This window comes from Haliotis rubra, unplaced genomic scaffold, assembly GCF_003918875.1.
Source record: "Haliotis rubra isolate DU_JTF1 unplaced genomic scaffold, ASM391887v1 Scf1005, whole genome shotgun sequence".
Classification (NCBI taxonomy): Eukaryota; Metazoa; Mollusca; class Gastropoda; order Lepetellida; family Haliotidae; genus Haliotis; species Haliotis rubra.
Window position 1 is genome coordinate 171,511 of NW_025764899.1, and position 12,111 is coordinate 183,621.

At 40.8% G+C, this 12,111-nt stretch overlaps 1 protein-coding gene across 1 annotated transcript; it reads right to left on the reverse strand.

The window, feature by feature from the left end:
• Window positions 1–29: 29 nt before the first annotated feature.
• On the reverse strand, window positions 30–11,397 carry LOC124267747 (homeobox-containing protein 1-like). The gene is given in 8 exon segments (XM_046702739.1): window positions 30–1,171; window positions 2,343–2,441; window positions 5,240–5,315; window positions 5,317–5,441; window positions 5,755–5,982; window positions 7,636–7,721; window positions 8,885–9,325; window positions 11,182–11,397. Coding segments are annotated over 7 exon segments (1,263 nt in total). The 5' UTR covers window positions 9,307–9,325; window positions 11,182–11,397; the 3' UTR covers window positions 30–944.
• Between the last annotated feature and the right edge of the window lie 714 nt (window positions 11,398–12,111).

The window sequence follows — 12,111 nt, forward strand, 5'->3', positions numbered from 1 at the left end:
TGAAAAACCTTTACTGGGGGTTTCCCCCAAACAGCAAAAAGGTTTATTTGTTTTTCTTTTATTGTTGATTTACTGTGTGAAGTAATCAAGGGAAACATTGACACAAGAACATCCCATATTTCCAGACTTGTATCTGAACTTATTGATAAAGTTCATATGATGTCAATCTCATTCATTGACAGTTTTGATTGGTACTATGTGGTTTGGGATTGTGATACTCTTGACTGTATACAGTGATCACTGTCCTGGTTGGAACTTTAACAACTTGCAACACAGACATCACATCACAGTACAGTACAGTACAGTACAACACAATTATTTCTTTTTACGTATTGGTAGTGACTACCAGAGGTGGTGAATGCTGTCTGGCACCTAAATGATAGCACTTTCATATAAAACATTCTTTCCACTTCTAGACTTAGGACAAGTTTGTTTGACAATATGATGAGTTTTTCGTCAGTTGGAACTAACTCATACAATATTTGTATTTGTACATCATCCTTGGTCACAAAGAGGCAGTCACTGGTCAAAACTTTCCCAAATCCAATTGCTACAACTCTGCACAAACACATGAAGATTCATAAACATGGTTAGACTGAAAATCTATTGGATGCGTGTAGAAAATCTTTGAGGTCACTTGTAAAGCAGACTGAGGGGTCGTTAGTCTCAAGAAGTGCATGATGATCTGACCTAACAGGTCCACCCTTCTGATGTCTACCTGAAACATCATGGGCCACTGGACTCAGCCTTCAAGGAACATCTGAACAAACAAGTTGGTAAGACCATCTTTCCACTGACCAACACCAGAAACACCATGGACCATCAGAAAACATCACTGGCCGTCAAGGAACACCTGACCAAGACAACCCAGAAACATCTGAACCGTCAAGGAACAACTGTCATCATCTGCTTGTTTCTCTTCCAGTCAGCTTGTTGACAGCCTGTCAGGAGTCCTCATCTGTAGGTTCCTGCTTGATGACAACCTTCTCTTCTTCCGCCTTCAGGGAATACAGCATCTTGTTGATGGTGGCGTAGTCCAGCTGACTGCTGTCACTTCCGTCAGGTTCCACTTGGACCAAATCATCATGCGAGTTTGGAGAGTCAGAGTTGGGGACAAACTGGCGAGATTTTAGTCGACTTGGGAGCACTACGTCAGCAAAGGCAACACCTTCTGTTTAACAATCAAATATGTTATTTATCAATCAGATTGTGTTTAACTGAAATTGCAAACTATTGAGGGTATTATCATATATGCAGTTAAACAAACATCCATTGTCTTGGAAAGAGAGTGAAACGGTCAACAACAGTTTCTGGTTAATGAAACAGCATCCTGATATAGAACTTCATTGTGCCCAATGCTGATCACATCCTACAGAGTTACCTCCCTTGCACTGAATAATAATCGCCCCCACAGTGCTATCCATCTCCCAGTTGTAGAGATGCATGCAAAACCACCTGTCAGCAGAGGAATTGTTATGGCACTATGTCCCTGATGTTGCTCCTCTCCTAACCACATCGCTTCCCTCAAGAACTTGCATGTTCTTTTCCAACATGATACATCCAATACAATTGTGCATTTCTTAAAAGAGTGAGTGAGTTTAGTTTTATGCCCCGCTCAGCAATATTCCAGCTATATGACGGCGATTTTTTTAATGAATTTATATTAAATGGTTTGATATTAATAGAGAATCTCACTCAAGTGTTTTCTGATATCAAATATATCAACACGAGCTGATTTAAGTTACAATTATCTGAGTATTGATATATTTGATATTAGAAGACATGAGGGTGAGATTTTATTTATCATCCAAAATCATTCATCATCAGTTTTCAGTAAAAGAAAGAATTTATCTGAACACAAAACTGCCATTACGCTTCTTGAGCAGTGATATCAGGGAGGTCAGAGCATTGTGATATCATCAGCTTTTATGATATCATAGCATTGTGATGTCATCAGCTTTATGACATCATTGCATTGTGATGTCAAAGTATTGTCAGCTGTGTTCTTAATGATGTCAAAGCATTGTGAGGTCATTAACTGATGATGTAATAGTATTATGACAATTCAATTGATGCGATATATACAATGTAGGTATCGCTTGATCTCACTACTGTGGGAGCCAGTTTTGGATGATAAGATGCCACAAAATATAGCTGACTTCTTTATCGGAAACCTCATCTCCTAACCTGGCAGTACATTTTCAAGTCTAAAATGGATCACTGATACCTGAGAACGTGAAATGTTATTTTCATAGACCACCTATGTCACATGTAACTTTATAGTGACAGAAATTCATGTAGTTGCATTACTTGTTACCATGAGTATATGTTTGAAAGCCCACCTTCTCGTGCAAGTCGCTTGATCTCCTTCCTCCGATTGTTGAACCAGTTGGACACGATGTAGGCTGTGACCCTCTCCCTCTCTGACAGTCTTCGCCCTGCTACAACACACAAACGCCATGCACACATAACTATGGTGATCATTATCCTACAAAACAAACAAACACAATGTATAGATATATATGTTAACAAACATGATGCCAACAAGGGACTAGTCATTTAATAGAGGGGTAATTCTGATGGTACCAAAACAGTAGACACATTTGGCCACAGTTATGTAAAAAGTAGGCATTTCAAAAAGTGCTTTAGCAGTTTGTCTTTCAGGAAGGGTCATCCAAAAATGATGAGCATTGGGAGAGGGTCTAAATTTTCAGTACACTTGTGCTTCAAAAACCACTGACCTGCCCATCCCGTAATAAATGACATGTCTCTTTCTAGTTATTTTCACATCTCACATACATACCATATAAACTTGTGCTTGAAGCACAACCGAGACAACCAGGTCTTGGCACGTTATTGCTGGTCGTAGGAGACCAACTTGGGTCAGGTGGTCAGTCTCCGTGAATGAGTGAGTTCGGTTTGATGTTGCTTTTATTTCAGTTACATCACATAATGTGAGCTTGATGTGGGGGAGGGGGGGACACAAACAGAGAACCTAACCTGAGATTCATACCCATGATAATAATAATAGCATGCTTGTAATGCGCTGTTCTCCATGTACAACATGCTCAAAGCGCAAGACATAGAAGTACATACAAACAGACTATAGGAGAGAATAATAGATTTGAGAGATACATGGAAACAAAGCAATGAATTATCGTTTACACTCATAAACTAATCTGAAAAAGTGCGTCTTTAGTAAAGATTTAAAATAAGAAAGTTCTGTACAGTCACGTAGATATTGAGGTAGTTGATTCCAGGCTGTAGAGGCTGCATACGAAAAGGACCTTTCACCATACATAGAAGTCCTAACAGTGGGGATAACGAGGAAACGTTTATCCTGTGAACGGAGAGAGCGACATGGGCGGTGCTGTGTGAGGGACTGGGCCAGATACGAAGGGGCAGATCCAGACAGACAGCGGAAAGTGAGGCACAGAAGCTTGAATTGAATCCTATAGTGAATGGGCAGCCAGTGTAAAGAATGTAGGAGTTTCAGAGCATCATCAGATTTACGGATCCTTGTGGAACCCCACACGTAAGATATGATGGGTCAGATGACAGCTTGTCAATGATTACACACTGACTTCTATCGGACAGGTATGATTTAAACCACTCTAAAGCTGTTCCATCGATGAGAAATTCCAACCTCAGACGTTCCAGGAGTTTGCAGTGATCGATGGTGTCAAATGCACTGCTTAGGTCAAGAAGTGCCAAGACTGCGAGATTCTTGTTATCGATGCCAAGCCGAATGTCACTGATCACTTTCAGCAATGCAGTCTCGGTGCTATGATGGCTACGGTAGGCGGACTGTAGATGATCATGAAGGTCATGTTTATCAAGATGTTCAGAAAGTCGTGTGCATACAGCACGCTCAACTAACTTGGAAAGATAACTGAGATTAGATACTGGCCGGTAGTTGCCAAGCAGATCAAAGTCTAAGTTTGGCCTTTTCAGGAGTGGCTTCACTAGAGCTGACTTAAAGGAAGACGGCATAATTCCATATTCAAGACTAATGTTGATGATTTTTGTAAGAGTCGGATTTAAAAGATCAATGTTATCAAGGATGATGGATGTCGGCACAGGGTCCAAGTCACAGGAAGTAGGATTGGACTTCCGGATAATTTTCAACACTTCATCACAGGTGAATTCATTGAAAGTAACCAGTTTCTCCGAGCAATCATCAGTTAGTTCAGTAGAAGGCGTATCCGTGCTGGTCTCACATTCGCCAGAAGAATCTGCAGACATCATGCCAGCACGCGTATCTTGGCAATCTTCTCTGTAAAGAATTGCTGGAACCGGTTAGGCAACAGCTCGGGAGAGTCTGTTTTCGGCAGTGGTGAAGTGAACTCCTTACCAAGAAGGCGGGACATGAGTCTGTACAGTGATCTTGTGTCAGACATTGAATCCTGGATTTGAGAGTTCAGTGACATCTGTTTGGCCTGCCTTATCAAAGACGCCACTTTATTTCGCGCAACACAGTAAATTTGCCTGTGGATTTCAAGATGGAAGCGTCTCCAGGCTCTCTCAGCACGGCGCCTGGCTTTCTTCGCAGCAATAACTTCCGGTGTTACAGACAATGGTGTAACAGGGCGATCTGTTACACGCTTAGATCTAAGAGGGGCATATTTATCTAAGAGTTCAATGAGGACACAGTTATATTTGTCAATGAGTTTGCTAATATCAGACGGTGGATTCTGTATGAGATCAGAATTTGACAAATCACGTCTAAGCATCTCGATCTAAATGTTTTAGATTCCGACACTGAATGAACTTTTTTGGGAGTGGAGGTTTGTCTGTATCAAGTTCGAAAGAAACAAGATAATGGTCAGAAATTTGGAGGTCAATGACAGAGGGATTCAGGACACAACACTGATCTTTCAAAGTAACTACCCAGTCTAAGCAGTTACCACGATTATGTGTGGGCGCAGACACACCTTGAATACATCCAGACTTTTGAAACAGGTCAATCATCATGCCTGTACATCTGTGGAATGTTGACTCAAACAGTCATCATGCCTGTACATTGTGGAATGTTAAGTCAAGCAGTAGTGTGTAGGTCGTATGTAGAGAACTGGGTGGGAACAAAGCAGCCTGATGATCCTGTAACAGGACAATGCGTCACCTTTCACCACAATGCGTCACCGTCTTTAAATGGAGATGAACACTGTCTCATTTTCTTTGTTTGAAAGCTTGCTCACTCCCTCATTCATGTTTCAGAGACTTCATGCTGCATACTTACAAACGACTTTCATGACATCATTGCACTTGACAGCAATCAGTTCACGCTCCTCGTTTGATGGGTATTGATTGGCTCGGGAATGCTTCTTCCAGAATCTCAATGTGCTTCTCTCGGAAGGTGAAGCGCTCACGACGTGGTATGGGCTCGCTGCCATGGATGATGGTGAAGTGGCTGTCCTGCATGCTGGTGTCCAGGCTCATCTCTACCACAGAGGGTAAAGAAGGAAAGACATTATAGTCCCCATCAGAGAATTACACAAACATGTTTGGACAGAAATGTTACAGCAGATAACAATCTATGTCTGTTCTCAGGTCCACATTTTCAAGTCAATAATAATACATGGACTCATGCTGCAGAGGCTGCAAGAATCAGCAGATTCTTCTTCAGAAGAGGTATAGGCATTTCTGGATATTTTCAATGTCCTGTCACAGTTGTAACTATGCTGTAAAAAATATTGTACAATAACATAACGTGTTGACAAGCATGGTGCCATTGTGACCACCTGGTGTTCCTACCTGGTGTCCTGATGTTGGGAATGATCTGTACAACCGGCTGCCCTGTCCCCTTCCTGTGTACAAGAGCTGCCTGCGGCCTTGACATCAAAGGTTTGCTCGGCATGTATGTAGTGGTGCCTGCCTTCTGAAGCTGCTTTAGGTACCAGATGTAGATGGAGCGTCTCTGGTTGCTGGAGATGTCCACAGTTTCCCCCTGGAGGAAGCGGTTGATGGTGGAGACTGATAGTCCTGGAACAAAATGAGCGAATCCATCAGTGGAACTCCAAGCCACAGTTTGAATGAAGACAGCCCTGGAACAAGACAAATCCATCAGTGGCACCTCCAAGTGTCTGTGAAGACAGGATTTATCCATCAACTTCAGTAATTCTTTCTGTACACGTACCAGTTTCTTGCACTTCAGTCCTGCCCTACAACGAAGCACACGTCATACATGTGGTCTCACCTTAGGCAAGTGAATTTGTTCAAAATTGCCTCTGTGCACACATCAGAAAATGGGTACCCAGTGAAATAAGTCGTGAGACTATTAACCTTCTAATGCCTAACAGGCAGCTTGGCTTATCCGAGGTAATAAAGATCAGATTGTGCGCTTTGAGCAGGATATCTAGCCAGGAAAAGACATGTTATAAATATTCTCATTATTAATATCATTACAAGTTTAATTTATCAATCCACAACTGGATAACGGATAACTGTTACACAGACTCAGTGTGAGTGAGTGAGTTGAGTTTTCACCATGTTAACCTCATGTCAAGTAGAACCCAGAAGCTGGACACAACTAAATGCCTGAGGTGTGACAAAATCGTAGTCTTGAATCCTTGAATCCGAGTATCACCCTGAGTTAGATTTTTGTACTGCCAGCACCTCTGTAAGGTGAGACCAGCATCCCTCTTCCACACTCAGTGGACTCATAGAAATACTGGCATTTATCCCGACTCACACCTTAGTTATAGAAGATCAACACCCTGTGATATGACTGCTATCCGGACAAGCACCTTAGTTATAGAAGATCAACACCCTGTGATCTGACTGCTATCTGGACTCACACCTTAGTTATAGAAGATCAACACCCTGTGATATGACTGCTATCCGGACAAGCACCTTAGTTATAGAAGATCAACACCCTGTGATCCGACTGCTATCCGGACTCACACCTTAGTTATAGAAGATCAACACCCTGTGATATGACTGCTATCCGGACAAGCACCTTAGTTATAGAAGATCAACACCCTGTGACTGCTATCGGACTCACACCTTAGTTATAGAAGATCAACACCCTGTGATATGACTGCTATCCGGACAAGCACCTTAGTTATAGAAGATCAACACCCTGTGATCAGACTGCTATCTGGACTCACACCTTAGTTATAGAAGATCAACACCCTGTGATCTGACTGCTATCCGGACAAGCACCTTAGTTATAGAAGATCAACACCCTGTGATATGACTGCTATCCGGACAAGCACCTTAGTTATAGAAGATCAACACCCTGTGATATGACTGCTATCCGGACAAGCACCTTAGTTATAGAAGATCAACACCCTGTGATCTGACTGCTATCCGGACTCACACCTTAGTTATAGAAGATCAACACCCTGTGATATGACTGCTATCCGGACAAGCACCTTAGTTATAGAAGATCAACACCCTGTGATCCGACTGCTATCTGGACTCACACCTTAGTTATAGAAGATCAACACCCTGTGATATGACTGCTATCTGGACTCGCACCTTAGTTATAGAAGATCAACACCGTGTGATCTGACTGCCATCCGGACTCGTACCTTAGTTATAGAAGATCAACACCCTGTGATCTGACCGCTATCCGGACTTGCACCTTAGTTATAGAAGATCAACACCCTGTGATCTGACTGCTATCATTACCTGTTTTGTCCGCAATGATTGGCACCCTGACACCAGCCATTGTTACCATGGTGATGATTTCTTCAAGTCTCTTCGGAGCTGGCATTCTGTCAACATAGAAAATACAGCTGTGTCAAAAGCATCCCCCACAAAAACTTGGTATTGACCTGTTGACTAAAATTGTTACATATCTGCTGACTAAGGCTAAGTGTTGGGAATTGGTTGAAATCTCACAATTGATGATAGCTTTATTACCAATGAAGAATCAGCGAAAAAAATTGGTTAGCGTCATTTTACAGATTTTCCTATCCAGGTTGTTATTGCAGATATATGTATAACATGATGCAACATGATACTCTAAAGTGATGACTAATATAGCAAGAGCATAAACTTCCTGGAGAAATATTCAGTCACGACTTTTCAGTTGGTGAAGTGAGTTTTCTAAGAATCAAACAAGTTTTCAGGACCTGACAACTTCTATGATATGTTCCATCGTCAAGTGTTTCAAAGACTAAAACAGCAGTTCCAAAATCGTTTGTGTTCGATTATGAGAACATCTGATCGATTGCTTGGTTGTTTGGTCACTTGGACCAATCTTCGATTATTTCAATTAATCGGAACACCACTACTAAGGCTCCTTGCATACTTAGGCTTCCCATAATTACTTGGATTACAGATTTCTTTTTATAAAAGCCATTGCCATTGCTCTAATTTCTTGATAAGGTTAATAGCAAGGTACACTGGGTGAAATGAAATATACTCCCCATCAAAAGTTTAGACTCACTAGTGTAAATGTAGCCACTCACTTCAGTCAACTGATCTAAATTAGATTTTGCAAAATATTCTATACAGTTTAAGGGTACTGTTTACACATGAACTGATGTATTGTAAAACAAATTCGTAACGTTGAAGAGATTATTGTCATGAGTTCAATAAATGATGAAACTCAGTGAAAATTGGCGAATGCTCAAAAAACACTTTTCAGCAATTTGATGCATGATCCTCGTGCAATTCATCTGCATAAGGTTTGCAGTTGGTTCCCCCAAGTTAGTGGAGAAATTCATCTTCGATGTAACTACATATATATACATAACATATAGTGAGAGCTTTAAGTGAGTCTAAACTTTTGATGGGTGGTATAGATAGCATGTGCTGCATGAAATGTTTGTTAGGTCACAGTTGCCTCCCTTCCAACCGCCACCTTCAGAGGTGTTGTCGAGGAGGAGACTTCAGCTCTGAAGTAAACAAACATACAAAACATGGTACTAACTTCATGAAGTCATCCAGTCTGGCCTTGAGGTCATCATCGATCCCAATGGAAGTAATGTTCTGTGGACTGACCAGTTCACGCTCCTCAAAGGAATGTACAACAATCTCCTCCTCTCCAAAACCTCCCTCCTCCTCATAGCTATCATCTCGACGACGCTTGACCCTTGACACCTCTGTAGAACTTGATGCTTTGGCTGACTGACATGGCGTCGACTGGTTTAATGTCACAGTGCCCACTGGAGCCAGACACTGGGGGACGGTGTACAGGTGTCCCAGTTCGGCATCAATGCGGCTGAATGCATCAAAGGCCTGGATTACCTGCTCTTTGGTGATGCCGCTGTTCCTGAGGCGTCGGATCAGCTCGATCTGCTCGACAGTGAAGAGGGCTTGTCCGGCGCCAACAGACACCATTGGTAGAGACATGACTGCCCAGCACGTCAGGCTATGAAAAAGACATCACAAGTCATATAAGTATATCATAATACAGGTATGCTGAGTCTACAGAGCAATCCATTGCCCTAAACACTAAGTTTAATGCATCCAGTAATACAGTTGCTTGTTACCTAACCCAACTTCTCCTGTGCCAAAAACATTAAACCTAAAAACAATGCACATACATGTATTCACAGAACAACAGTGCAGTTAGACCACAAGTTTTTAACATCAAGAAATAACTTCTATGAAATATTCACTGAGAACATTCAATATAACAAAGAGTATTATTCACATCTAGTGTAAACAGTAATCCAAATCCCACATTCATACACTGAAATAGTGCTGTATTTGCACTAGTGCTGGGAATCGGTCAAAAAGTCTTAATTGATGATTGGTTCATTACAATGCCCGATCAATCATCGAAAATAATTGGTTAGCATCATTTATGAAATTTTCCTGATTATTTTTGTTAATGGACAAAAAAAATAAAGAAAAAACCCTGTAGTTCTTTGGTGTTTTTGCAAATTGCACAAAAGGCATTGGCAAATTTCACATCTTTAAAGGATGACTAGTAGGTTAGGAACATTAATTTCTTGGAGTCTTGAAGATAAATTCAACCATGCCTTGGAATGAGCTTGTAGTGGTCATGAAATGTAACACTAACAGACAAAACCAACCTTGTGAAACATATTGTTAATGCAAACAAGTGTTCCAGAATTGTTTGTGTTCGATTATGAGAAAACATGATCGATTGCTTGGTCGTTTAGTCACTGTGACCAATCTTCGATTATTTCAATTAATCGGACCACCACTAATTTGCACTGGTGTTACTAGGAAGTCTGTGTTAATTTATCAAAATCCTGTTTGAATGTCCTTTTCTCTCTCACTCACTCAGCAACTTGAACTTGATTCATTGCCATGCTACACTGTATCTGTCAGGGATCTATCTGGGATGCTAAAGTAGATGCTCTTGAAAGGCGAACTGGGAAAAAGTCATGTATTTAAAGTTGGTACTTTCTCACAGTCCTTAGTTTCAGAATTTAAGATGTATTTCTTCATATTTTACCACTGCATCAGTGTGATAAAGCAACATTAAGCACTATATGTATTGCTTCTGTTATGAGAAATAGACAAGCACACAACCAAACCATAGCAACAGCTATATTATCTACATGGAACATGTTTAATTTCCGGGGGTGTTCTGTTTCTTATCAGGATTTGTTAAATAGGAAGTGATAATAAGTTTCACACCACCAACCTTGTTGTTGTTTCCTAGTTAAAATGGTATTTATGTATGTTAAGTGGCTTCACTCAAATAGTGTATGTAACTTGCATGTGGAAACTGTTGCCAAAAAATTATTCATGTTTATAAATAACATGGTAATAGAAAATTAATAGCGGTATTTGTGTTAATTTTGTTAGATTTATGGCACCAAAGAAATGGCCTAGTTTTATATCAGCTATGAACACGTGAAGACAAAAAAACAGCTTCAGTATTAGTACATAAGTACTGACTGGTATTGTTAGTGACATTGGTAGCTGGACGGCTGATTGGGGGGTGAACTCTTCCGAGTGGAATCCAGCGAACCGCCCCAATTGTCCAGGACTTATGGGCGTGATCTCCCAATTTGTCTCTTCCTGGCTCAGGTATAACAGTCAACAAAGTCTACACGTTAAGTATGGGGATTCCCCGGGTTTAAAAATAGATCTAGTTAAGCACTTGTAACATTACTAAACATTACATTGTAATTAATTACGTTGAATCTTTTTTTATATTTCTTAGTTAATAGAAAACGGCCGCTCAAAGCGCTAACTACTTAACGAGCACATCGGCCGCCATGTTGGTTAGATTGGTTAACTTACCAACTCGCAGCAACGCGCCTAACTGCGGCTCCCTCCGTGCCATGTAACGCTCTCCACCATGCGTTATACTCTAGTTAGACATTACGGGACCAACATTGCTGCACTCGGGTGTAAACGTGCATTTATTATCGATAGTGTTTTTATCGAAACCACGCATCGCCCCACTTGCTAATCTCACTAACCAGGTTAACAGCGGCCGTTCCCACTAACCCCATCACGTATGAGACAGTGGTAACTATGGAACGGTCCATTCTCAGCAGATTGGGGGTCATGGGGAGAGCACTGGTTTACGAGTGCGCGTGTACTGCTTTCGAATTATTCAACTTGACAAGTTATTTGCCGAAAGTCTGAGAAATTTTTATAAAAGCGTTAATATGATAATATATTTGTTGTATATTTTTAACTATTTTTATGCAATAGAGAGTTATATTTTGACAGAATGAAAAAAACCTGTTATTTCAATTAAATTCTACAAATCAGGTATTACTATGATATCAGATAAGATACGTTATCTATATTCCCCAACGTGTGTACATATATTACATTACCAGCCAATGTGCGTTAACGATTTTGTGCATTTTACAGCATTGTTGACATATTGCACATATCATTGTTTACATAATACAGATTGCACATTTATAATGTCATAATGTCTTGAGACATCATAATAGCGTCACAACGTATCGTGGTGACGTCATAGTTCGGTGACAGGTGAACATTGGACTTGGCTTTGCATGTGTTTGTGATGGGTGGCACCGTTCACCTTTTGGTGCGTACACCTGATATCATCACTATTTGATTGGAGATTCATAATTTATCATCTAAAAGTGGGTTCCACGGGAGATATTGCTGGTGTGAGATCATACGATATCTCCTAGGATATATTGTTTTGACATTAGATTTTGTAAAATGCCCTGACAATGCTATGAC